Consider the following 22349-nt stretch of genomic DNA (forward strand, 5'->3'; position numbering starts at 1 on the left):
AAAGATGTTGAAAATAGCACTAAACGCAGTGAAACTCTTTGTTTTTTTCATTAGGGTTTTAGATTTCTTCTCTCAGAGATTTTTATTTTTTTCCGAAAGCTTCAGAGAGATTTTTCAACGTCGGCAGCCATGGCGAGCACCAAAGTTCAAAGGATTATGACCCAGCCTATCGTACGTTTCTTCTTCTTCTTCGATTCTTTTACAATCTTTTATCTCTTCGTTTACTGAAACCTAATTTTAGATTTTTTTGCTTTTTGTTTTCCGGTGGCTTCGTGGCGGCTCCAGAACTTGATTTTTAGGTTTCTCCAAAGTGTAAGCTCCTCAATTACTTCTGATCTACTTTGGATTAGGTTATATAAGTGCTTTCTTTTTGATTCGTGCTCTGGTCTTTTTGTATTTTTGTGATGCAGAAAGCTAGGATCCAGATTTGGCTGTTTGAGCAGAAAGATTTGAGGATTGAAGGAAGAATCACTGTAAGTCATCTAATCTTTGCTATGAATTTGTTGATGTCCATCATTAGCATGAGGTGTGACTATCTCTTTAATCTAGTCTTTAGGAAAGAGTCTATAGATTGGGTGGTATTGGACTTTCCTTTTGTAATAGGTGTAACTTATATAGTTGACATTGATAGTTGTCACGGCTTCTACTGCACAAAGCACTTGAGAGCCTGTGTATAGAAGAGAAACTAGTTTGATTCTTAGGTTTGATCCACGCTTTATCCTGACTCAGACTGCATCTGTATTGCTATACTTGTACTCTTTTGGAGTTATAATTGAAGCTGTTCATAGGTTGAGTACATGTTAGTTCAGAGATCTTGAGATGTATGTTGTTGTGTAATTCTCATTGGCTTTAAACTTGGGGTTGCCTAGTTGAATTTGGTTGTTTTCTTGTTTCAATTTGTTTTGATATACTTTTAATTGTTCCCTGGGGTTATATTCAAGCTTTTCTTAGGTTAGTTCCATTAAAATTCAGAGAAGCTTAGATTTGTGATGGTGTTTTCTCATTGCCTTAAAACTTGGAGTTGTCTACTTGACTTTGGTTGTTCCTTGTTTCAATTTGTTTTCCTAATTGTTCCCTGAGTTAAGATTGAAGCTTTTGTGAGGTTGATTCTGTGTTTATTAGGAGATACTTGAGATTTGTGATTACTCTTTATCGGTTTTAAACTTGGATATTTGTCTACTTGAATTTGGGTGTATTATTGATTCTTTGTTTCAATTACTCCGTTTTTGCAGGGTTTTGATGAATACATGAATCTAGTGTTGGATGAAGCTGAAGAAGTAAGCATCAAGAAGAACACCAGGAAACCACTTGGTGAGTTATCCTGGACTCACGATTTTATTACACAACTCCCGTGACATTTCTTGATTTTGTTTGGTCATGGTTTGATAACGCTATCTTAAATACCTATTTTCAGGAAGGATTCTACTCAAAGGAGACAACATAACTCTGATGATGAACACGTAAGTAACACAGTCTCTACTTTTTCCTCTCTCTTTATGATGTAGCAACTTGATTTGTCAGATAACAAGAAATTTAAACACAATCCTCCTTTCTATGTGAACAGGGGAAAGTGATGTCTGTCTAAACAAACTCTGTGGTGGATTCGTAGATCTCGGTTTTTCATTGACCTTCAAGCTTATGTTAAATATGTGTTGAGTTCTTCCTCAGTTTAATTGGTGGTACTTTGACTATGCTTTCTTTTCTTCAATGTCGTATTATATATTACAATGTAGTGGAACCTCTGAGATATTAAGGAGCTTGATCGAATCTAGTGGATTGGTTAAAACTTCAAAAGATGATCTTTTGTCCCTTTTGGTGTATACTGTAATTTGGAGTTTTCTTTACTTAAACGGCATAATATTTTTGTTTAGAGTATTGTAATAGATGAAAATAGAATTGCTTGATAATTCGTCAAGATGATTTGACTAATCTTTGTTGCAACTTTTCAATCTATGTTTCTTCTGTATAAATTTAGCCAAGATTTGCTTAAACATTATAAAATAATTAAACCAATTGATTTTGACAAAAAAATTCTATCACTTTTGTTTGTTTGGTGAACCTGACCGAGTGTGGTCATTATTCTAATAGACCAATCAGAATAATCCCTTTAACACACAGAAGGATTTTATACTAAAAATTTATATAGAAATGGAGAAATCTACATGACGAACTTTAACTTTTTCATTGCAATTAGATTTTTAATATTCATGTAATCTATATTATAACCCATGCTGTAACCCATGTTGAAGCTTATCCTTAATCTTGCTATTGGTGAAATGATGTGGTTGTTGTACTATTATAATCCTTTTTATAAAAAAATAACAAATACAATTGGTCTTTATACAAAACTAGCATAAAGAATTATATTATAACTATCAACTTTAGAATATGGCATGTGCTAAAAATACATACACTAGCCGCCGGCCCGAGACTGTCGTCCAATAAGTAAGCAGCAAAGTGACGGCAATTTAATGTCTAGTGTGGTATTGTCCGCACGGGATAATTGTCTTAAAATTACTAAAAACAAGTCAAAGTACTCAACTAATCACAAAACTAGACAAGTGCGTCAAGTAAAATTAATTTTTGATCTGTGTCCCATTAATTTTTGATCTCTCTCTCTCTCTTCTCCTATCCAAAACACCATTTTTTGAGGTATTTTTCTCTCTCCTTCGAATCGAGTTTTCAAGTTTCTCTTCCCTTTTTTTATTGAAGAAAGCTTAAGTAAAAATCATAAATCTTGCTTGGTGGGTTTGATTTGTTGTGGTAAAGTTTTGATTTTTTTTTTTTTGAGTTTGTAAAAGAGAGATTAGAGCTGAATTTGAGATTGATATTTTTATATCTGAGTTGGTGAAGTGTTTTACTTGCAACGTTCTTTACAGATCGGAGCTTCTAGCAGCGGAGAGAAATGCAGACGAGGTATATGGAGAGGACTAATAGTATGAGAGAGAAGAGAAAATTGGAAGAAGATGATAATCAGCAGCAGCAGCAGCAGCAGCAGCAGCCTGAGCGTAAAAGGCCAGCTCTTGCGAGGTGATTTGAGTTTATGTTTGTAACTGTTACATACCCTTTGCTTTGTTTGTTCTTAGTAGATTTCTGGCTTTGTTAAATCTGTAATTGATTGCAAGCGTCAGGGGATTTGTAGTCGTATGAATGAAAAAAGGGTTTTATGTATGTTGTTTGTCTGTGGATTTGAGAAAGTTATGTATGTTATTTGCAGTGTAATTGTGGAAGCCTTGAAGATGGATAGTTTACAGAGGCTTTGTTCGTCTTTGGAACCGATTCTTCGCCGAGTGGTAAGCTTAGTAACGCTTTTTTTACATGTCTTTTGGTGTTTCTTTGTCTGGCTTACTGATTTGTCTTGTGAGCATTGTCAAACAGGTAAGCGAAGAGGTGGAGCGGGCATTGGCGAAACTAGGCCCTGCAAGACTTAGTGAAAGGTAACATATGATATAACAGTTCGGGGGAAAGATAGAATTGGTGGTTGCAGTAGTTGTGTTTTATTTCTTTCTAATGCTGTTTGAGTTCACAGGTCGTCTCCTAAGCGAATTGAAGGTATCGATGGAAGGAATTTGCAGCTGCAATTCAGGTCTAGATTGTCTGTTCCTTTGTTTACTGGAGGGAAGATAGAAGGGGAGCAAGGTGCTGCGATCCATGTTGTACTATTGGATATGAACACTGGGCATGTATTGACAGTAGGACCTGAAGCTTCTGCAAAGCTCGATGTTGTCGTACTTGACGGTGATTTCAACACTGAAGATGATGAAGGTTGGACTGAAGAAGAATTTGAGGGTCATTTGGTGAAAGAGCGTCAAGGAAAGAGGCCTCTCTTGACCGGTGACGTGCAGGTGACGTTGAAAGAAGGTGTGGGAACACTAGGGGAACTTATCTTTACAGACAACTCGAGTTGGATAAGGTGCAGAAAATTCAGGCTAGGTTTAAAGGTCTCTTCTGGTTACTGTGAAGGGATGCGTGTACGCGAGGCAAAGACAGAAGCTTTTACCGTGAAGGACCATCGTGGAGAGTGTAAGTTATTGCTTTCATTCTTTCCAATTTATATCCTGTGATATTAAAGTTGCCATTGATGTATCTGACTCTTTGTTTTTCTATAGTGTACAAGAAACATTACCCACCTGCTTTGGATGATGAGGTTTGGAGGTTGGAAAAGATTGGAAAGGACGGGGCTTTCCATAAGAAACTCAATAAAGCAGGAATCTATAATGTTAAAGAATTCTTGCGTCTTATGGTCAAAGACTCTCAGAAACTGAGAACTGTGAGTGCACGATTCCACTATCTAGTATATTAACAAGATGTTGAAATGGTCATCATGATGACTCTTACTTTTAATCTTCAGATTCTTGGAAGTGGCATGTCAAACAGGATGTGGGAGACACTTGCAGAGCATTCCAAGACATGTGTCTTGAGTGAAATGCTTTACGTCTACTATCCAGAGGACTCAGTTGGTGTTGTTTTTAACAATATATACGAGTTCAGTGGTCTTATATCAGGGAAGCAGTATTATTCTGCTGATTCTCTTTCTGACAATCAAAAGGTATGTTTGTTGAGTCTTCTGCTTCATATAGATTCACACTTGCTTCGTCTATCATATACTCGGAAAATAGTAAAAGGTTATATATAATGCAGGATTACGTTGATGGACTGGTGAGGAAAGCCTATGAAAACTGGGATCAGGTTATTGAGTATGACAGCAAGTCACTTATGAACTTCAATCAAGTTGGCAAAACAGATGCTATAGATTACTCTATGCCAGTTTCAGGTCCAAGCCAACCATCTACATCTTATTCAGACGTAACTGTTGAAGGTAGAGGTTCTCAGTAGCCACAAATATCAAAACTTTATTTTTCGTTTGGTGTGAACCGAATTTTAACAGTCATTCATTGGGGGTTTTACAGCATCAGTGTACAACCAGAGTCCAGCTTCAAGTTTCCCGGGTCAGTCTCAGATAGCTGATACTACTACATACATGCACTTTGGAAACTCTTCATTTGCACCACAAGACCAGCTGATTAACAACACTCATGAGTCACAAACCATGATTAATAGCAACGGTGGTGTGAGATTAGCGCTTGGTCCAGCGACAGGATCCCAAAACCAACAACTGGTTCAGCCTCCTCCTCCTGAGATTAACTCTTACAATGATTGGTCAAATACATGCAACAGAGGAGTTGATGGGTTCTTATCAGAGGAAGAGATTAGGGCTAGAAGTAACGAAATGCTGGAGAACGATGATATGCAGCAACTGTTGAGACTCTTTAGCATGAATGGTGGTGACCAGCAAACTCAAATGAACATGGGAGAAGATGGGTTTGGGTTCCACTCCTTTGGTGAGACGTCAATGGCTGATTACGAAGAGGACCGTTCAAACTCGGGAAAGGCTGTTGTGGGATGGCTAAAGATCAAAGCAGCCATGAGATGGGGGTTCTTCATCAGAAGGAAAGCTGCTCAGAGACGGGCACAGATTGTTCAGCTCGATGACGACGACGAACAATAGGGTTCCGGAAGAAGGAAGAGAGACATAGATCTGAAGGTTTCATTTCTGATGATGGTTTTCTTTTAACAGTTTCCTAGAAAAAAAGAAGTCTTTTGTTTTGGTTTCTTCTTCTTGTGGAGCTTCTTCATTTGTATAGAGTATAAGCTTTGTTCTCTCTTCTTGTTTGTGCTTATATATGTAATCTCTCTTTACTTGACCAAGTTTTCAAGAACTAAAAACAAAACCTGATGTAATTCTATTGCATAATCTCTCTGTTGTGTTTCTTTGGGTATGTTTGATAATATTTATTTAGAAATATTTTTCTTGTGGAGGATTTCATCTTCTTTAGCTCTCTGAATTGCTAACCCTGTAAAAAGAGGATAGCTTCAAGCAATATGTATCATTGAAATTGAAATTATTAAACAAAAATTCCAAATACACACATGAAAATAATGTTTGTTTTCTTTCCTTTAAAAAGAAATAAAACATTGCAATTTTCTAATTTAAGAACAAATATGTAGCACTATTATTTTTGTATCCTTCATCGCCGTTTTTGACATTTTTTCTTGAATAAATATTATCTACAATAGTTAATATTCTCTCTGTTCTAATACATAAAATGTTTTAGGTTATTTTCTTTGTTTCATTTTATTAGATTTTCTCAAATTCTTAGGCACAATTTATATTAATTTAATAATTTATGACTATTTATATTATGCAGTATTTTTTGTATTGGTTGAATTTTTTATAAATCATAAATATTTATTATTCGTGCTTTTAGCAAAAAAAGAAGTACTCTTATATAATGGGACAGATAAAATACTAAATTGATAAAATAGATTGAAAATTCATTATTGTAACAAAATAAAATATATACACAAAAGAAAACTATATTTAATTAAAAAAGTTACTTTCTCTCTTAAATTCTTAATCTTCACGTCAATTCCTTCAACCTTTTGACGAAAACAGTTTCGCCTATCGCCGATTAGTGAGTTCCAAAAACTTTCCGACCTAAAAATTCATACGGGTTTTTAATGTTTCCATGTTTGATTTTTTTTTTTTTTTAATCTGGAATCCCTAAGAATCTTGAGATTTGTTCATCAATCAATCAAGAGAAAACAATGTTGGACTTAGAAAATTTCAACTTATTTCGCTAATTTTGTTTTTTTTTTGGATGTTCAGGAATTTAGAAATCATATTGCGTACCATGTGTTCGATGTAATGATTGAAAGAGATTACTCTTTGCTGTTTTGAAGGAGCTCAATTGTGGTAATTGTTAGGTTTTAGAGGCAGCGAAAGCCAGAAAATTTCGATAATTCTGGCAACTTGAATTCAATGGAAGAAGACGAGGATCAGTTTTTGTTGAGTAGCTTAGGTGTGACTTCGGCTAATCCTGAAGATTTAGAACAGACGATACTCGATGAGGTAATATAGTTTCCTCATTCGTTTTCCATTGTTGAAGGGTTTTAGGATTCTATGCAAATTTGTATCTAAAGGTTTGTTATCATATATATATATATATATATACTCTTTTGGTCAGGCAACGAAGAAACTAGATCACGATGAAGGTGGGAGTGTGGAGGAGCAGTCTATCAAGAAGAAGCTTGAAGGAAGCAGCCAGAACGAGCTTTTGAATAAACTGAGGGCTGTAAAGTTTGAGATTGATGCAGTTGCTTCAACTGTTGAGCATGTGGATGAGGTTGCGGATGAAAATGGCTTATTACAGAAAGATGGTGGTGATGAATCAGATGTTCAGGGGTTGCATAGTGGTTCTGTACTACAGCATGCTCTTGCCACAGACCGTCTTAAAAGTCTTAAGAGGAGAAAAGTTCAACTAGAAGAAGAATTTGCTGCTCTACATGGTCAGAGTGCGTCTACTAGTAGTGCTGATCGAGATAATCTTCTGCGAGAATTGGTGAAGGAGAAGACGAAGAAGAAGCCTAGTCTCAAGAGGAAATTGATAGAGACTCGGAAACCAAGCAGAAGAGATGGGAAGAAGGTGAAAGTAGTCTCCTTTCATGAGGACACGGATTTTGATGCTATTTTCCAAGCAGCTTCAACAGGTTTTGTTGAAACGGTATGTCCACCTTGTCTTCTAAAGGTTTATATAATTCACTGTGAGATTATGCTCTTTATATGTGGGTCTACTGGGTATGGACTATGCATATATGATATGACAGTGACTAATTTCATAGGTATTCTTGTCTAGGAAAGAGATGAATTGGTGAGGAAAGGAATTTTAACTCCGTTTCACAAGCTTGATGGTTTTGAACGCCGACTTCAACAACCTGGACCGTCAAACTCGCGCAACCTACCTGAAGGAGACCACGAAAATGAGGACTCCGGAAGTATTGATAGAGCTGTCCAATCAATGTCGCTGGCTGCAAAGGCTCGCCCTACAACCAAGCTACTTGATGCACAAGACTTGCCAAAGCTTGAACCAAACCCTGCTCCTTTTAGAAGGCTAAGAAAGCTTTACAAGACTCATGATTATTCGGATAATGAAGTAAAAAAAAGTAAAGCTAGGAAGAAGAGCAAAAAGAAGCGGCCTTTGCCTGAAAGTAAATGGCGAAAGCGAATATCTCGTGAAGACTCTAGTCTTCAAGAAAGTGGTATGACTGATTCTAATGGAAACTATACGTATTTACATGTTGCTGTTTGGGACCTTTGATTGAATTTGATGGCTATTAATTGGAGTGAATGCTTTTGGAAAAGTTAAGGCCGTGATATTAGATTTCCATGTTTAGGAATTACCATGTTATCAATGCAATGTTTTAAAGTGATAAGTCTCAACAGTTTCTACCAATGTTAAGCGTATGATATTTTCTCTCACTTGAGTTTATGTAAAGGTGCAGTTTTGATGTTGATTTTCGTTGCAATGTTTCAGAAGATGGAGGGAGAATCTTGGCCACTTCCAGTTGTGAGGAAGAAGACCTAGATGATCTTGATGATGCAGATGAAAACGAAACATCTTCTATACAGCTTGAAGGTGGATTAAACATTCCTCAATGCATATTTCGTAATCTTTTCGAATACCAAAGAGTAGGGGTGCAATGGCTTTGGGAACTTCACTGCCAAAGGGCTGGTGGCATTATCGGGGACGAGATGGGTCTTGGTAAGACTGTGCAGGTCTTATCTTTTCTTGGATCCTTGCATTTCAGTAAGATGTACAAACCAAGTATTATCATATGCCCTGTTACGCTATTGCGTCAATGGAGAAGAGAAGCACAGAAATGGTATCCAGATTTTCACGTGGAACTACTCCATGACTCAGCAAAAGATTCTGGGAATGGCAAAGGACAAGGCAAGGCCTCTGAAAGCGATTACGACAGTGAGTGTTCAGTCGATAGTGATCATGAGCAAAAAAAGTCCAAGAACACCAAGAAATGGGATTCTTTGATAAACCGGGTTCTAAATTCTGAGTCGGGGCTCCTCATTACCACATATGAGCAATTGAGGCTGCAGGGTGAGAAGCTGCTCAATATTGAATGGGGTTATGCAGTATTGGACGAAGGCCATCGGATCCGGAACCCAAATTCTGATATTACTTTGGTGTGCAAACAGTTACAGACCGTCCATCGAATAATTATGACTGGGGCACCAATCCAGAATAAACTAACAGAACTCTGGTCCTTGTTCGATTTTGTTTTCCCGGGAAAACTGGGTGTCCTGCCCGTGTTTGAAGCAGAGTTTTCTGTTCCCATAACAGTGGGTGGCTATGCCAATGCTTCTCCCTTACAAGTGTCGACTGCCTATAGGTAATTACCTGGTTGTTCTTTTGAAGCTTGTAGTTATCTCGTCACACTTTGTGTTCTAACAGTTCTTGACAATGTGCAGGTGTGCTGTTGTTCTTCGTGATATGATCATGCCGTACCTCCTCCGCCGCATGAAGGCCGATGTGAACGCACATCTTACAAAAAAGACGGAACACGTTCTCTTTTGCAGCCTCACTGTGGAGCAGCGATCTACCTACAGGGCGTTCCTTGCGAGCTCCGAAGTAGAAGATATTTTTGATGGCAACAAAAATTCGCTTTATGGGATTGATGTGATGCGTAAGATATGCAACCACCCTGATCTACTTGAGAGAGAACATTCTCACCAGAACCCAGATTATGGGAATCCAGAACGCAGTGGGAAGATGAAGGTTGCTGCAGAAGTGCTTAAGGTCTGGAAACAGCAAGGACACCGTGTACTTCTGTTTTCACAGACTCAGCAAATGCTGGACATCCTCGAGAGCTTCTTGGTTGCAAACGAGTATAGTTACCGGAGGATGGATGGTCTTACACCAGTGAAACAGAGAATGGCTTTAATTGATGAGTTTAATAATTCAGATGATGTGTTTGTTTTCGTTCTGACGACGAAGGTGGGTGGTTTGGGAACAAATTTGACTGGCGCGAACAGGGTCATTATCTTTGACCCGGATTGGAACCCCTCAAATGATATGCAGGTAAGTTTTGCTTTCAAATGACACACATTCAGTGTTCGAAAAACCTGTCATGGCCTTAAATGATAGTCAATTTTTCGCTTTTTTGGTCAGGCTAGGGAACGTGCATGGCGTATTGGGCAGAAGAAGGATGTTACCATTTACAGATTGATCACTCGAGGCACAATTGAGGAGAAGGTATATCACAGACAGATTTATAAACATTTTCTCACCAATAAGATATTGAAGAATCCACAACAGAGAAGATTCTTCAAAGCTCGGGATATGAAAGATCTTTTCATCTTGAAAGATGATGGCGATAGCAACGCCTCCACGGAAACCTCTAACATCTTCAGTCAGCTGGCTGAAGAGATAAACATCGTAGGAGTTCAATCAGACAATACTGCAGAGGGATCCTCAGAGCAAGCAGATGTGGATACGACTGATAAAACTGGTGAAGCTATGGATGAAGAGACAAATATCTTAAAGAGTCTCTTTGACGCACATGGAATACATGTAAGTACATTAATTATTGCTCATGGAAGCTTCTTCTCCGACTTACGTTTACTAAGTACATTAGTTATTGCTCACTCTCCTACAATTGTTAACACAGAGTGCTGTGAATCACGACGCCATTATAAATGCAAACGACGAGGAAGAGAAGATGAGACTTGAACACCAAGCATCTCAAGTGGCACGAAGAGCTGCGGAAGCATTGCGGCAATCACGAATGCTGCGTAGCCGGGAAAGCATCTCAGTGCCTACATGGACGGGAAGATCTGGTTGTGCAGGTGCACCATCATCTGTACGGAGGAGATTTGGATCAACTGTCAATTCCCGGTTAACCCAGACAGGAGACAAACCATCAGTGATCAAGAACGGAATCAGTGCGGGTCTATCTTCAGGAAAAGCACCAACTGCTGCAGAGCTTCTCAACAGAATCCGCGGAAGCAGAGAACAAGCGATTGGCGTTGGCAACGAGTCTTCATTACCGTCGTCTTCGGGTTCAAGCAGCAGAGTAGGTTCGTTGCAGCCAGAGATCCTGATCAGACAGATATGCAGTTTTGTACAGAGAAAAGGTGGAAGTGCGGACACGACCAGCATCGTCAACCATTTCAGGGATAGCGTTTCTTGTGATGACAAGCCGTTGTTTAAGAATCTCTTGAGAGAGATTGCCACGCTTGAGAAGAATCAAAATAGATCGGTTTGGGTCCTCAAATCAGAATATAAAGACTAATGAAAACAGAGGTTTTTTTTTATGTCTCTACTGTTCCAGTCTGAAGATGGAGAAGGCGACATTAGTATCCCCTTATTCTTTATAACCAAGCTGACGCTTTTCTTAAATTCTCCCTTTTTTTGTTTACCACCAAAGTCACTTACACTTCCAATTCAAAGTGTACTTTTTTTTTGTAACATATGATGCTTCCCCGAAATATATAAAGGAGGAAAAATCTTTAGTAGATTTAACGAAACGGCCAATGTAGATGATTGATTACTCTGTAGTACCAAAGTTCATATCCAAGTCGTCTGCATCATGTACAGAGACGTATCTGTTAAAACTTAAAAGTAGAGCGGTTTTCATTAGCCGGTCCTTTCATTAGCCACAGTCTCAAATCTTTATTCTAACCGAGCAAATTATTGTGAACCAATCGAGTTTGGTTTTATTTGGTTATCAATCTAGAAACGGACTTCAGATTCTATGCGTTGACTCATCATCAAATATTTGATGTCTGTCTGACTACAATACCCTTATTAGTTTCAAGATATACAAGAAACCCTATCTCTCTCTCTCTCTGTGATCAGATAACAACCACCACCACTCACGAGCACAATATCGCCGGGGGCATCTCCTCCAACACCGTCGTTCGTGGCTATCTACGCTGCTACCTTTGCTTCGCAGCGGTGAGTTTTATAATTCGTCTTTGTTTTTCTCTTTTACATTCACATTCGTTTTTTATAATATTTGGTTATCTTCTTCGATCGGTGATCAATTTCACTTTTTGACAAATTTGAGAAAACTTAGAATTTACCTAAGATCTGTTGGTTAAAAGAAGCTGATATCGAGAAATTTTTGGTTGATCGATCGATGGTTTGATGATCTGCAGCTGATAGTAATTTTGTCTGATCTTAATTTTGGAGGCAGAGGAAGTGGGAACCAAAAAAAAAACCAAAAAAAAATGGACAATTGGGAAGATATGAAGATAGTGGCAGAGCAGTGGTCTAAACAAGGAATTGAATTTGTTCAGCAAATTCCATCGCCTCAGCTTTATGCTGCTATTGCTCTTCTCTTATTAGCTACCATTTGGCTCTTTTCTAGTAAGTTTAACTTCTTCTTCTCATTGATCTTTCCCTTATTTGGTACGAGTGACAATTTTGTTAGGTGTATAGATTTTGGCTTCATTAGATGATATATCAATACTATCCCATTGTATGTCCTTTGTTTTTGGTTGTTAATGTTGTCTCTTTTTGCTGATTTCTGCTGCAGTTCGTTTGTTTAGACGTACAAAGTCCAATACTGTACTCCTCTCTGGGCTTAGTGGAAGTGGCAAAACAATGCTCTTCTATCGAGTGAGTATTTTCATGTGTGTTTTCCAAGAATGCTTTCGACTTTGTTGTTGTGTCATTATAAGATGGTTTAGGGTTTACGTTTTATTATATTGTGAGACAGCTACGAGATGGATCTTCGCATCAGGGTGCTGTAACATCAATGGAACCGAACGAAGGCACCTTTGTGCTTCACTATGAAAACATCAAGGTAAAGAAAGATCTTCACTTTGGGGTTTTCTGTTCAAGAATGTAAAGTGTTTAAGGGACTTGAATGTGTTTGATAGAAAGGAAAAGTAAAGCCTGTGCATCTTGTTGATGTTCCTGGACACTCTCGGCTTAGATCTAAGCTAGAAGAATACTTGCCCCGAGCAGCTGCTATTGTGTTTGTAGTAGATGCATTGGAGTTCCTCCCAAATATTCGCGCAGTTTCAGAGTAATTAACTGCTGCATAGTAGATTATTTGCTTAGGCATTAGTGATTCTTAGAGGATAGAACACTTAAACAAGGTTTGTATTTTTCCAGGTACCTTTACGACATTCTGACAAATGCTAGTGTTGTTAAGAATAAGACCCCGGTTCTGCTTTGCTGTAACAAGACAGATAAAATAACTGCACACACCAAAGAGTTCATCCGCAAGCAAATGGAGAAAGAAATGTGAGACTGATTCTTATCTGTTTCCATATCGTTAATGTTCATTTTGTTAATGTGTGTGTGTTTTGCAGAGAGAAACTTAGGTGTTCGAGGAGCGCAGTATCAACAGCTGATATAACGAATGACTTCACTCTCGGGATTGAAGGAGAAGTGTTTAACTTTTCGCATTGTCATAACAAGGTCACTGTCGCTGAGGCGTCTGGACTAACCGGAGAAATAGATCAGGTACAAGACTTCATCAGAGAACACGTTAAGCCATGAGAAACGTGTGATCATCACCAGAGCATATGCTTAAATGTCTTTTTCATTTTTTTGTACATGAGTTTATAATTTGAGCATTGAGCTAGATGGTATTTTTATTGGAGGACTTTTAATTGTTGAAAACGTGTTTAGTGCATTGACCGGATCTTTTAGAGTTTCATCGAAGAAACCTCACTATCGCCCACAATCATAAATGAAGACACTTGTGGCGTTTTACTTGGTAGATTTTGATGCAACTTTTAGTCCTTAAGTATACAAAAAAGCTCACATATATAACTTAAATAATTATAAGTATACGAAAAAGCTCACATATATTATTTTAAGTCCTCTTAAATGACATAATAAAAAACTTACATACAGTAAAACCTCTCTAAATTAATACTCTATAAATTAATAAACACTATAAATTAATAAATTTTGCTAGTCCCAAGTCGGTCCAGTGTAAAAAATAACAAAATTCGATAAGATAATAAGATAATATTTTTTTTGAAAATTCCATGTAAATTATAGTCCCAATAATATCATAAATTAATAATCATGTAAATTTACATATATATATATATATGCTGATATAATAATGTGTGTTTCTCTTAAGGCTCATATCCATAAAACAGTTGTTAAATTGTATTTTCAAACTATAGTGATGTAAAATATTTTGTAATATGTCACAAAAATAGCTAAATTTTTTAAAGTTTTTAATTTCTAGATATTCATCATTTACATTTTGGTGGTTTGATTGACTATTAAAATACAATAATTGATATTATTATTCATAAATTTGAATTTATGTATGTTAATTATGTGTATAAGTGAATTTGTATATTGTATTTGTAGTTTATTGTTAATAATGTTTTTTATATATTATAAATTTAATTCCAATACCATAAAATTTACAAAATCCAAAAGTCTAATATAATTTTGCTAAAATTGTCTCAATTCATAATTTTAAAAAATTTAAACTATTAGAAATATATCTATAAATTAATAATTATTAATTTACACTATAAAATTATAATTATTAGTTTATAGATCAATTAATATCACTATAAATTAATAAAATGTCTTGGTCCCAACATTATTAATTTATAGAGGTTTTACTGTAGATACATATAGTAAAACATTACATTTCCATCATATATTCTGATATAATTATGGTTAATTAGTAACTAACAACCTAAACAAATATAGTTAAGATGATTTATTGATATATAATTTTAAAATTATCTGACTTCCTTTTATTCAAATTTTCATTACATATTTCTCTAATTTTTTTTAGTGCATTACACATTTTTGTGTTATGATAATATTTAAATTACGTTATATTTTTTTATATGCATTGTTAGTTCCAAATCTATTATATCATTCTCTTTCAACGTCATAATTTAATGTTGTAGGTAATAAATATTTTATATGGATGATTTATTTTTGTTAATTTCTATCTAACAATTCATTTTTCTTAATTTATGGATATGCTAACTCATTTTTTTATTATAATCAAAAGTTTTAGTCATTACCACGAATTAAGAAATGCTATCTCACAAGTGAATGCACCTAAACTCTTTAATTTTGCAACATGATATCAAATTTTGTACAAACTACTTGGTTTTTTCATGCATATTATTTGGTGGCTCAAGTTATGTTGTATGTATTGTGTTTTCGGACAAAACAAATCAAAGCATATATCTTACTTACTATTTTTTTTTTTTGGTAAATATTACTTGCTAATTTGATGCATAAACTGAGATCATATAAAATTCATCACTTTAGCCTTGACAAACTTAATTAGAAAAAGGCAAAGAAGCATCATGGTAATGTGTTGCGGAAAATGTCATAGCTGGTTTAGTTTTGAGATTTACACCATACTTAGCTCTCAAACTTGTTTAATTTTTAATATAAATTTTTATTTTAAAGCGAGTAAAAACAATAGGAACAATGGAAAACATGTAAAAAAGATGTCTAAATTATTGATTTATTGGACCTAAATTAGTAGCCACAATAGTTTTTACCTTTAAAGAAGGTAAGTATCCACCGTCAGATGTTAATGCTTCATGCTTCAAAGAAGAGGAGGAATTCTGGGATACCCAGAGCATCAATATCTGCAATCATTACTCCTTCATAATTGTCAAGGCAGAATCCATGAACATGAAATTAAGAAAATATAATAAATAACAAAAATTATAACATTTAGTCCAATTGCTAATGAGAGGCTTCAAAGAGGAGAAATTATGAACTACTTAACCATACATCAATATTCCCCACGGGATACTGAGTTTGAGGAGTCAAAATCTGAGGTGTTCGAGCCGAACGAGGATATGGAGTCGACCTTTTGCTCGAAATCGAAACTATACCAAAGATTCGATCTACGATTTGACTCAAACTAAGTTTCGAGATCGAAGACCGAATTAAGCAATAGGCCGTCACAAGCGTCCATCCAAGGCTTACATACGAGCATAGGTCCTATCCAACGGTTTTCAAGACTTAACCGCGTAAATATGTCGATGAGACCTTCCCTATTCAACTCAGCCCAGTCACGGCCGAGCGCTGATCCGATCTTTCCTTCATCCTTGTCGCTCATCATCATCAGATGAGCTTCATTCATTCTTGTCTTTATAAATAAACTGTCTTTTTCTTTTGCCAGACATATCTTTATTGTTCGTATTATTTTTAAGCTTAGTCAAAAGGTAGGCGAATGAAATGAAGACACTTGTGGGCTTGTGGCGTTTTACTTGGTAGATTTTGATGCAACTTTAGTCCTTGAAGAGTAGTAGGGGGATGAAGAATAATCAAACACATGAATGAAGCTCATCTGAAAGTTTGTATTTTTCCAGGTACCTTTACGACATTCTGACAAATGCTAGTGTTGTTAAGAATAAGACCCCGGTTCTGCTTTGCTGTAACAAGACAGATAAAATAACTGCACACACCAAAGAGTTCATCCGCAAGCAAATGGAGAAAGAAATGTGAGACTGATTCTTATCTGTTTCCATATCGTTAATGTTCATTTTGTTAATGTGTGTGTGTTTTGCAGAGAGAAACTTAGGTGTTCGAGGAGCGCAGTATCAACAGCTGATATAACGAATGACTTCACTCTCGGGATTGAAGGAGAAGTGTTTTCCTTTTCGCATTGTCACAACAAGGTCACGGTCGCTGAGGCGTCACAGAGCATATGCTTAAATAGGAGAAATTTATCAGGTGCAAGAGTTCATCAGAGAACACGTTAAGCCATGAGAAATGTGTGATCATCACAGAGCATATGCTTAAATAGTTAAATGTCTTTTTTCATTTTTTTGTACATGAGTTTATAATTTGAGATGGTATTTATTGGAAGACTTTTTACATGTTGAAAACGTGTTAACTGCATTGACTGGATCTTTTAGACTTTCATCCAAGAAACCTCACTATCGCCCACAATCATCTATTTGCTTTCTCACATTTTAAATATTTTTTCGTAGTAACAAATCATTGAATAGAATATTGCAATTTGCAAAATACATGATTTAGATTGTAAATAAAAAGACCGTTTATAAAGTAATCAAAAGGTGGACGTCGTGACGGGATGATGATAGGAACAAATAAAGATATGTCGGACAAAAGAAAAAAGACAGTTTATTTATAACTTATAAGATTTATCAAAAGGTTGGCGAATGAAATGGAGACACTTGTGGCCTTTTACTTGGCAGATTTTGATGCAACTTTAGTTCGTCTTAAAGAGTAGTAGGGGTTGAAGAATAATCAAACACATGAATGAAGCTCATCTGATGATGAACGACAAGGATGATGAAGGAAAGATAGAAGAGATGGGATCAGGGCTCGGCTGTGACTGGGCTGAGTTGAATAAGGAATGTCTCATCGACATATTTACGCGTTTAAGTCTGGAAAACCGTTGGATAGGACCTATGCTCGTATGTAAGCCTTGGATGGACGCTTGTGACGACCCATCGCTTAACTCGGTCTTCGATCTCGAAACTTGGTTTGAGTCAAATCGTAGATCGAATATTTGGTATAGTTTCGATTTCGAGCAAAAGGTCGACTCCTTTCTCCGGTGTGTTGTGGATCGAAGCCAAGGCGGTCTCAAGGAGATTCGTGTCAGGCATTGTTCTGATCTATCTGTGTCATACGCAGCTGAGAGGTATGTCCCAATCAAGTTCTTAAAAGCCCAAAACGTTTAAATGTGTGTGTGTGAGTGGAAAAATACTCTTCAGATCATCTTTGATAGTAGTTTCGTGGTTTAGTATATTTTGTCTGATATAACTTGGAGTTGAATTTAGAAAACTTTATATTAAGTGAATGTTAATATTTACCGAGGTTTAGGTTAATGCTATCATATTAAAACAAAACAAATTAAATTGTAGTACGGTTAACAAAATTAAGTTTGCTTTATACTCACAACTCACAAGTTATATGGGTTTACATGGGCAGATGTCCTAACTTGGAGGTTATTTGGATTAGGAGCTGCCTAAGCGTTACAGATGCATCGATAGCCAAGATCGCTGCGAACTGCCCTAAGCTTAGGGAGCTCGATATCAGCAACTCTATAGAAATATCTCAAAAGGCTTTAAAAATGGTTGAGAGGAGTTGTAAGAATGTCAAGATACTCATGGAACCTCCAGATAATGTTAGACTATCTCAAGAGGAGGCCAATAACTATGGGCTATCAGTACGAAGTATTACAAGTCGTGATCTACTTGAGCATATTAGACAAATGAATATAAATTGAAGTTGAACTATATAGGCTTCTACAACTTTCTTTTAATCTTTTTCAATCTTTGGAGCTTTTGATTATTGTGTTTTTCGGGTCTGTCTTTTGATTTTGGATTGTTTTGTTTGATTGCTGTGTATGAGATTTGGGTTCCTTTTTTCTTTTGTCTTGCTTGCTCACACAAAAAAGGATTAATGTGCACAATAACCGTAAGATGAAATTTAATTATGACGATGAAATAACGAGATTTAGGGGGATGTATTCAAAACAGGATTTTGGAGGATTTTGGAGGATTTATAAATTTTTAGATTTTAGGAGATTTCAGTGAGATTTTAAGGTAGTTTGGTGGATTTGTTATTATTTTCCATTTTTGAAAAAAGAAAAAAATTGTGATTTGATGAGATTTGATGGGATTTGGTGAGATTTTAAGTGGGAATTTGTGATTTTTGTCAAGTCCATAACATAACATAACAAAAAACAGCATTAAAATCGAGAATATAACTTAACAAAAAGATTGGCAATTTGATCGCATAACTCAAAGATTTTTTGAGAATATTACATAACAAATTGAAAGGTACAAAACAGAATTAAAGATAAATTAAAGCACTATATTTATTAATTTGATTAGGGATTATACTCTTTTCAAACGAGTCAACACAACTCAGTGGCTCTTCTCTTTTGTAATCTAGCATAATATATTTCAAGTGATCATGGAATGAGTTGATATGCGTAGAAGAGAAGAACAATTGACTCTCAAACTAAAAATATTATTAAAATAAATCTTATAAAATATTTTAAAGTATTACTTAAATGTGACCTAAAACCAGAGGACTTGAGGCTATGGAAGTAATGAGAAGAAGGCATGTGTTGAAACTCGACGAGGAAGAGAGAGTGTGGTAAAGTTTTATTGTATGTGTCGTCGTCGTTAGATGAGTTACTGTGGAGAGAAGAATGTGAGAGAGGGTGTTCAAGATGAAACTCTATTTTTGAATCTATTTGATTTGAATGATGATGAGTCTCTCAAGCTTCCTCCTTTGAAACTCGACGAGGAAGATAACAGAGGAAGGTACAGAGTATTATTATCTCTTTTTCCTCTCTGTACAGAGTATTTTCTTCTCTTTTTTTAAAACCAATCCTGCAAAACCATTCTCGAAGGTGGGATTGTTTAAACAGGATTTCCCTTATAAAATTGTATCCAAAGTCTCTCACAATCACTATTATGTTTTTTAAAAAAAAATAGAATTTGGTTTTGAATAACAATGGATTTGTTATGATTTTTGTAAATTGTTGATTGAATAACAGTGGATTGTGAGTGATTTTGAATGATTTTTAACAAATTTCATATTCAATAACAGTGGATTTGAGATGTGATTTTTAAATCACTAGTTGAATAACAGTGGATTTAAAAAAAAAACACAAATCCTCTAAAATCCTATTTTGAATACACCCCCCTTAATCTGCTTATTGAGGAACTCAAGTTTACCATTCGACACATATTTAACCCACGTAATTTATATGTAATAATAGCATTCTGAATAAATGTGAATAACAGTGGCATTTTCATAGTAATTTTTTTATTTAAAAAAATTATTATTTTATAATTTGTTTAAAATATATATTGTTGTGTTTTTTAAAAAGTTGTCTCTGTTGAATATAAAATTGGGTCTCTTAGGGCATCTCCAACCCACCTCTATATTTGCTTTTTAACTCTATTTTAGAGTAAAATCTACTCCAACCCATCTCTATTTCTACTTTTATAATAGAAATTTCTATTTTTTCCTCTATATATAAGAACTCTATTTTTTCTTCTATAATAGAGTTGAATTTTTTTATTTATAAAATGGTCGTTGTTCTTTTAACACTTTTATATTTATGATCAAAATAAATAAAATATATATTTAAATAGTTTAATAATAATTTAATGAAGTGGAGGTTTTGTATTGATCTTCACGACCTGCCCACGTTTGAGTCTGAAGTATCTTGCGAGTGGATCAGTCGCTTGGATCCTTGGAAGCTAACAAAACCCATAAATAAAATATATATTTAAATAGTTTAATAACAATTTAAATATTTTAATAATAATTTATATTAATAGGATAATTCATTATAAAGTTAAATTTGAGACTATTATTTGCAAAAGAAAATTTATATAAAATCTTATTAAATATAAATAACTTAAATATTTTAATTTTTATTCATACTATAATATTATTTTTAATACAACAAAGACTAATTATTTAATATTCTGGTAAATTACTTCCGGATTCACCAATATTCCTAAAAATTTGTCCAATCGAACCAAACGACATAGATGGAGGAGGAGCTTGCTGATTTTGTTGTTGATCGTTCCGCTTTTGTAAAATTTGCGCTTGTTGAGCCTGAAGATATCCACGAACATTTGGATGTACGGAATTCAAGTCACAAAATAAAATTTTGTTTTCTTCCTTTAACTCTTTCAAAGCATAATTTTGCCTTTGCATCTCCAAATGTTGCTGTCTTTGTTCACTTGTCTTCTTTAATTGCTCCAAAAATTGTTTATTTCCTTCTTCTAAAGTGTTGATAATCGATGTTGTTTGATCACCAATTTTTCTTTTCATTTTTGATTTTTTTACCCCAAGAAGTCGTGGAGAGGAAGATCCACCAACAATCTCATCATCATCATTCAAATTTAGTGAAGAAGAAGATAAACGTGGAGATGCTTGTGTAGGAGAACCAATGGTAGGATTATCTGATTCTAACGATGTATAGTCAAAACCAGATGGGATAGATAATCGATTACGACGAGCAACACCATCTTGAAACTTTTCAAAGTTCTTAACAATATCCCAAACATGTCCAAATTTCCAACCTTCTTTAAAATTTGGATCTTCACTTAACATTAATTTTGCTTGATTAAACTGCACACCATTAAAATAAAAAAATTATTTTTTTTTGAATTCAACAATAAATAAAAAATTTTAAATATTACAATTTTTAATTAAAATAATATTAATTTCGTATATTTTAAACAAGAGTTATTTTCTCTTTTGTAAAATATATAAGATAGCCAAAAAAAAAAAACAAAACTCCAAAACCAAAAATATTGAAAACATTTATAGTAAAAAATTTAAACAAATAAATACTTACTATATCATCATTTGAAGTACCACTTTGATGTCTGTTGTCACATTGTTTTATGCATGCATTCAATTTTTTTGTTGCCTTCTGAATTGTTTGAACCCGAGATTGAATTGATTTTTTGGAACGTTCACTCCACGTTGTATTTTTCTCATTATTGTAAGCTTCGACCACGCGACCCCAAAAACGATCGGGTGATTGATAAACACCTTGAATTGGATCTTGATAAATTTGCATATAAACTTCACATAATAATCTGTCTTCTTCAAGAGAATATCCTAAAGAACGAGACATTTTATTAATAAGTATATATGCTATCGATTCTTTTAGAGTTGTGAATGCAAAATGTTTAACAATACTACTATTTATAGATTCAATAGGACGAAGTCTTTATGAACAATTTTCTAGTCAACTACTTTATTTAATGTTTGTCTACGCATATTTTTAACTAATGCATGTTTTCCTTCGGTCAAACTCAAATAACTAACCAATGCATGTGTAAATTATTAATGGACAATGTTTGTTAAAGATCAAATTTTAATTGGGTTTGTGAATGTTTGGATTGACAAAGACATGGTATAATCGAGGCCAGTGCATGTTGTATTTGACCGGACAAAAAACTTTAACAATTAAATTGTAATCGTGAATCTTGTGTTTGACCGATATTGTAAAGAGTTAACCTAGTAATTCATCGACAAGTTTTAATCAATTCAATACTAAAGTTATAAAATTAAAATCTGAAGTGTTTTAAAGAGTTAACCTGGTAATTCTGAAGAAAATCAAATAAATATTTATATTTTTAATCAGTGTTCAAGAAAGCGGTCTAGGCGGTCGCCTAGGCGCCGTCTAGGCGCTAGGCGCTCAGCAGACGCCTAGACGACCGCTTAGACCGCCTAAAATCACATAATATTATTTTATTGTATATTTTTTTATTTTTAATTACATATATTTATAATTTTAAGTTTATATTCATATAAATGTTAAAATGTTATTAATCTAAATTAAATAAATATATTTTTACTAATTTTAGTTTATGATTTATTATTATTTATTTCTTCTAACATATATTTTTACATAATTTTACATATAATATTATATATATAATGTTCGTATTGTAAACGCCTAAACCGCCTTAAAACGCCTAAAATTCCGACTAGGCGTTC

General features: G+C 34.9%; 6 protein-coding genes across 13 annotated transcripts; 5 read left to right on the plus strand and 1 right to left on the minus strand.

The window, feature by feature from the left end:
- LOC104747722 (uncharacterized) lies at positions 1–1794 on the plus strand. The gene is made up of 6 exons (XM_010469405.3): positions 1–171; positions 286–312; positions 411–473; positions 1233–1311; positions 1415–1460; positions 1565–1794. Exons 1-6 carry the CDS (start codon positions 130–132, stop codon positions 1572–1574), a joined length of 267 nt encoding a protein of 88 aa, XP_010467707.1. The 5' UTR covers positions 1–129; the 3' UTR covers positions 1575–1794.
- Positions 1795–2433: 639 nt separating this feature from the next.
- On the plus strand, positions 2434–5804 carry LOC104747723 (calmodulin-binding protein 60 C). 3 transcript variants are annotated; one of them, XM_010469406.3, is made up of 9 exons: positions 2434–2652; positions 2880–3030; positions 3218–3293; positions 3379–3437; positions 3530–4023; positions 4110–4270; positions 4352–4549; positions 4642–4819; positions 4911–5804. In XM_010469406.3, the coding sequence occupies exons 2-9, from the start codon at positions 2906–2908 to the stop codon at positions 5507–5509; spliced, it is 1890 nt and encodes a 629-aa protein (XP_010467708.1). In that variant the 5' UTR covers positions 2434–2652; positions 2880–2905; the 3' UTR covers positions 5510–5804. The 3 variants fall into 3 exon arrangements, with proteins under 3 accessions (XP_010467708.1, XP_010467709.1, XP_087342837.1); XM_010469407.2 differs by having other exon boundaries at positions 2531–2763; XM_087486711.1 differs by having other exon boundaries at positions 2560–2744.
- A 189-nt stretch (positions 5805–5993) lies between these two features.
- On the plus strand, positions 5994–11383 carry LOC104747725 (protein CHROMATIN REMODELING 8). 4 transcript variants are annotated; one of them, XM_019237321.2, is made up of 8 exons: positions 5994–6476; positions 6745–6913; positions 7029–7565; positions 7698–8100; positions 8376–9246; positions 9326–9935; positions 10026–10427; positions 10525–11383. In XM_019237321.2, exons 2-8 carry the CDS (start codon positions 6824–6826, stop codon positions 11146–11148), a joined length of 3537 nt encoding a protein of 1178 aa, XP_019092866.1. In that variant the 5' UTR covers positions 5994–6476; positions 6745–6823; the 3' UTR covers positions 11149–11383. The 4 variants fall into 4 exon arrangements, with proteins under 4 accessions (XP_019092866.1, XP_019092865.1, XP_087344700.1 ...); XM_019237320.2 differs by having other exon boundaries at positions 6318–6476; positions 6671–6913; XM_087488574.1 differs by having other exon boundaries at positions 6321–6476; positions 7703–8100.
- A 152-nt stretch (positions 11384–11535) lies between these two features.
- LOC104747724 (uncharacterized) lies at positions 11536–13506 on the plus strand. Of its 3 annotated transcripts, none has more exons than XM_010469409.3 (7): positions 11536–11813; positions 12017–12227; positions 12397–12479; positions 12580–12666; positions 12743–12891; positions 12981–13112; positions 13181–13506. In XM_010469409.3, exons 2-7 carry the CDS (start codon positions 12089–12091, stop codon positions 13368–13370), a joined length of 780 nt encoding a protein of 259 aa, XP_010467711.1. In that variant the 5' UTR covers positions 11536–11813; positions 12017–12088; the 3' UTR covers positions 13371–13506. The 3 variants fall into 3 exon arrangements, with proteins under 3 accessions (XP_010467711.1, XP_010467710.1, XP_019092869.1); XM_010469408.3 differs by having other exon boundaries at positions 11597–11813; positions 12055–12227; XM_019237324.2 differs by having other exon boundaries at positions 11637–11813; positions 12051–12227.
- A 3467-nt stretch (positions 13507–16973) lies between these two features.
- Positions 16974–18228, plus strand: LOC104747726 (putative F-box/LRR-repeat protein 19). Its single transcript, XM_010469415.3, has 2 exons — positions 16974–17499; positions 17790–18228. The coding sequence occupies exons 1-2, from the start codon at positions 17111–17113 to the stop codon at positions 18085–18087; spliced, it is 687 nt and encodes a 228-aa protein (XP_010467717.1). The 5' UTR covers positions 16974–17110; the 3' UTR covers positions 18088–18228.
- A 2078-nt stretch (positions 18229–20306) lies between these two features.
- Positions 20307–21496, minus strand: LOC104748860 (uncharacterized). Its single transcript, XM_010470442.2, has 2 exons — positions 21196–21496; positions 20307–20966 (listed from the first exon to the last, which is right to left on the minus strand). The coding sequence occupies exons 1-2, from the start codon at positions 21478–21480 to the stop codon at positions 20307–20309; spliced, it is 945 nt and encodes a 314-aa protein (XP_010468744.2). The 5' UTR covers positions 21481–21496.
- Positions 21497–22349: the final 853 nt, after the last annotated feature.

Source organism: Camelina sativa, chromosome 15 (assembly GCF_030686135.1).
Source record: "Camelina sativa cultivar CO46 ecotype springtype chromosome 15, ASM3068613v1".
Classification (NCBI taxonomy): domain Eukaryota; kingdom Viridiplantae; phylum Streptophyta; class Magnoliopsida; order Brassicales; family Brassicaceae; genus Camelina; species Camelina sativa.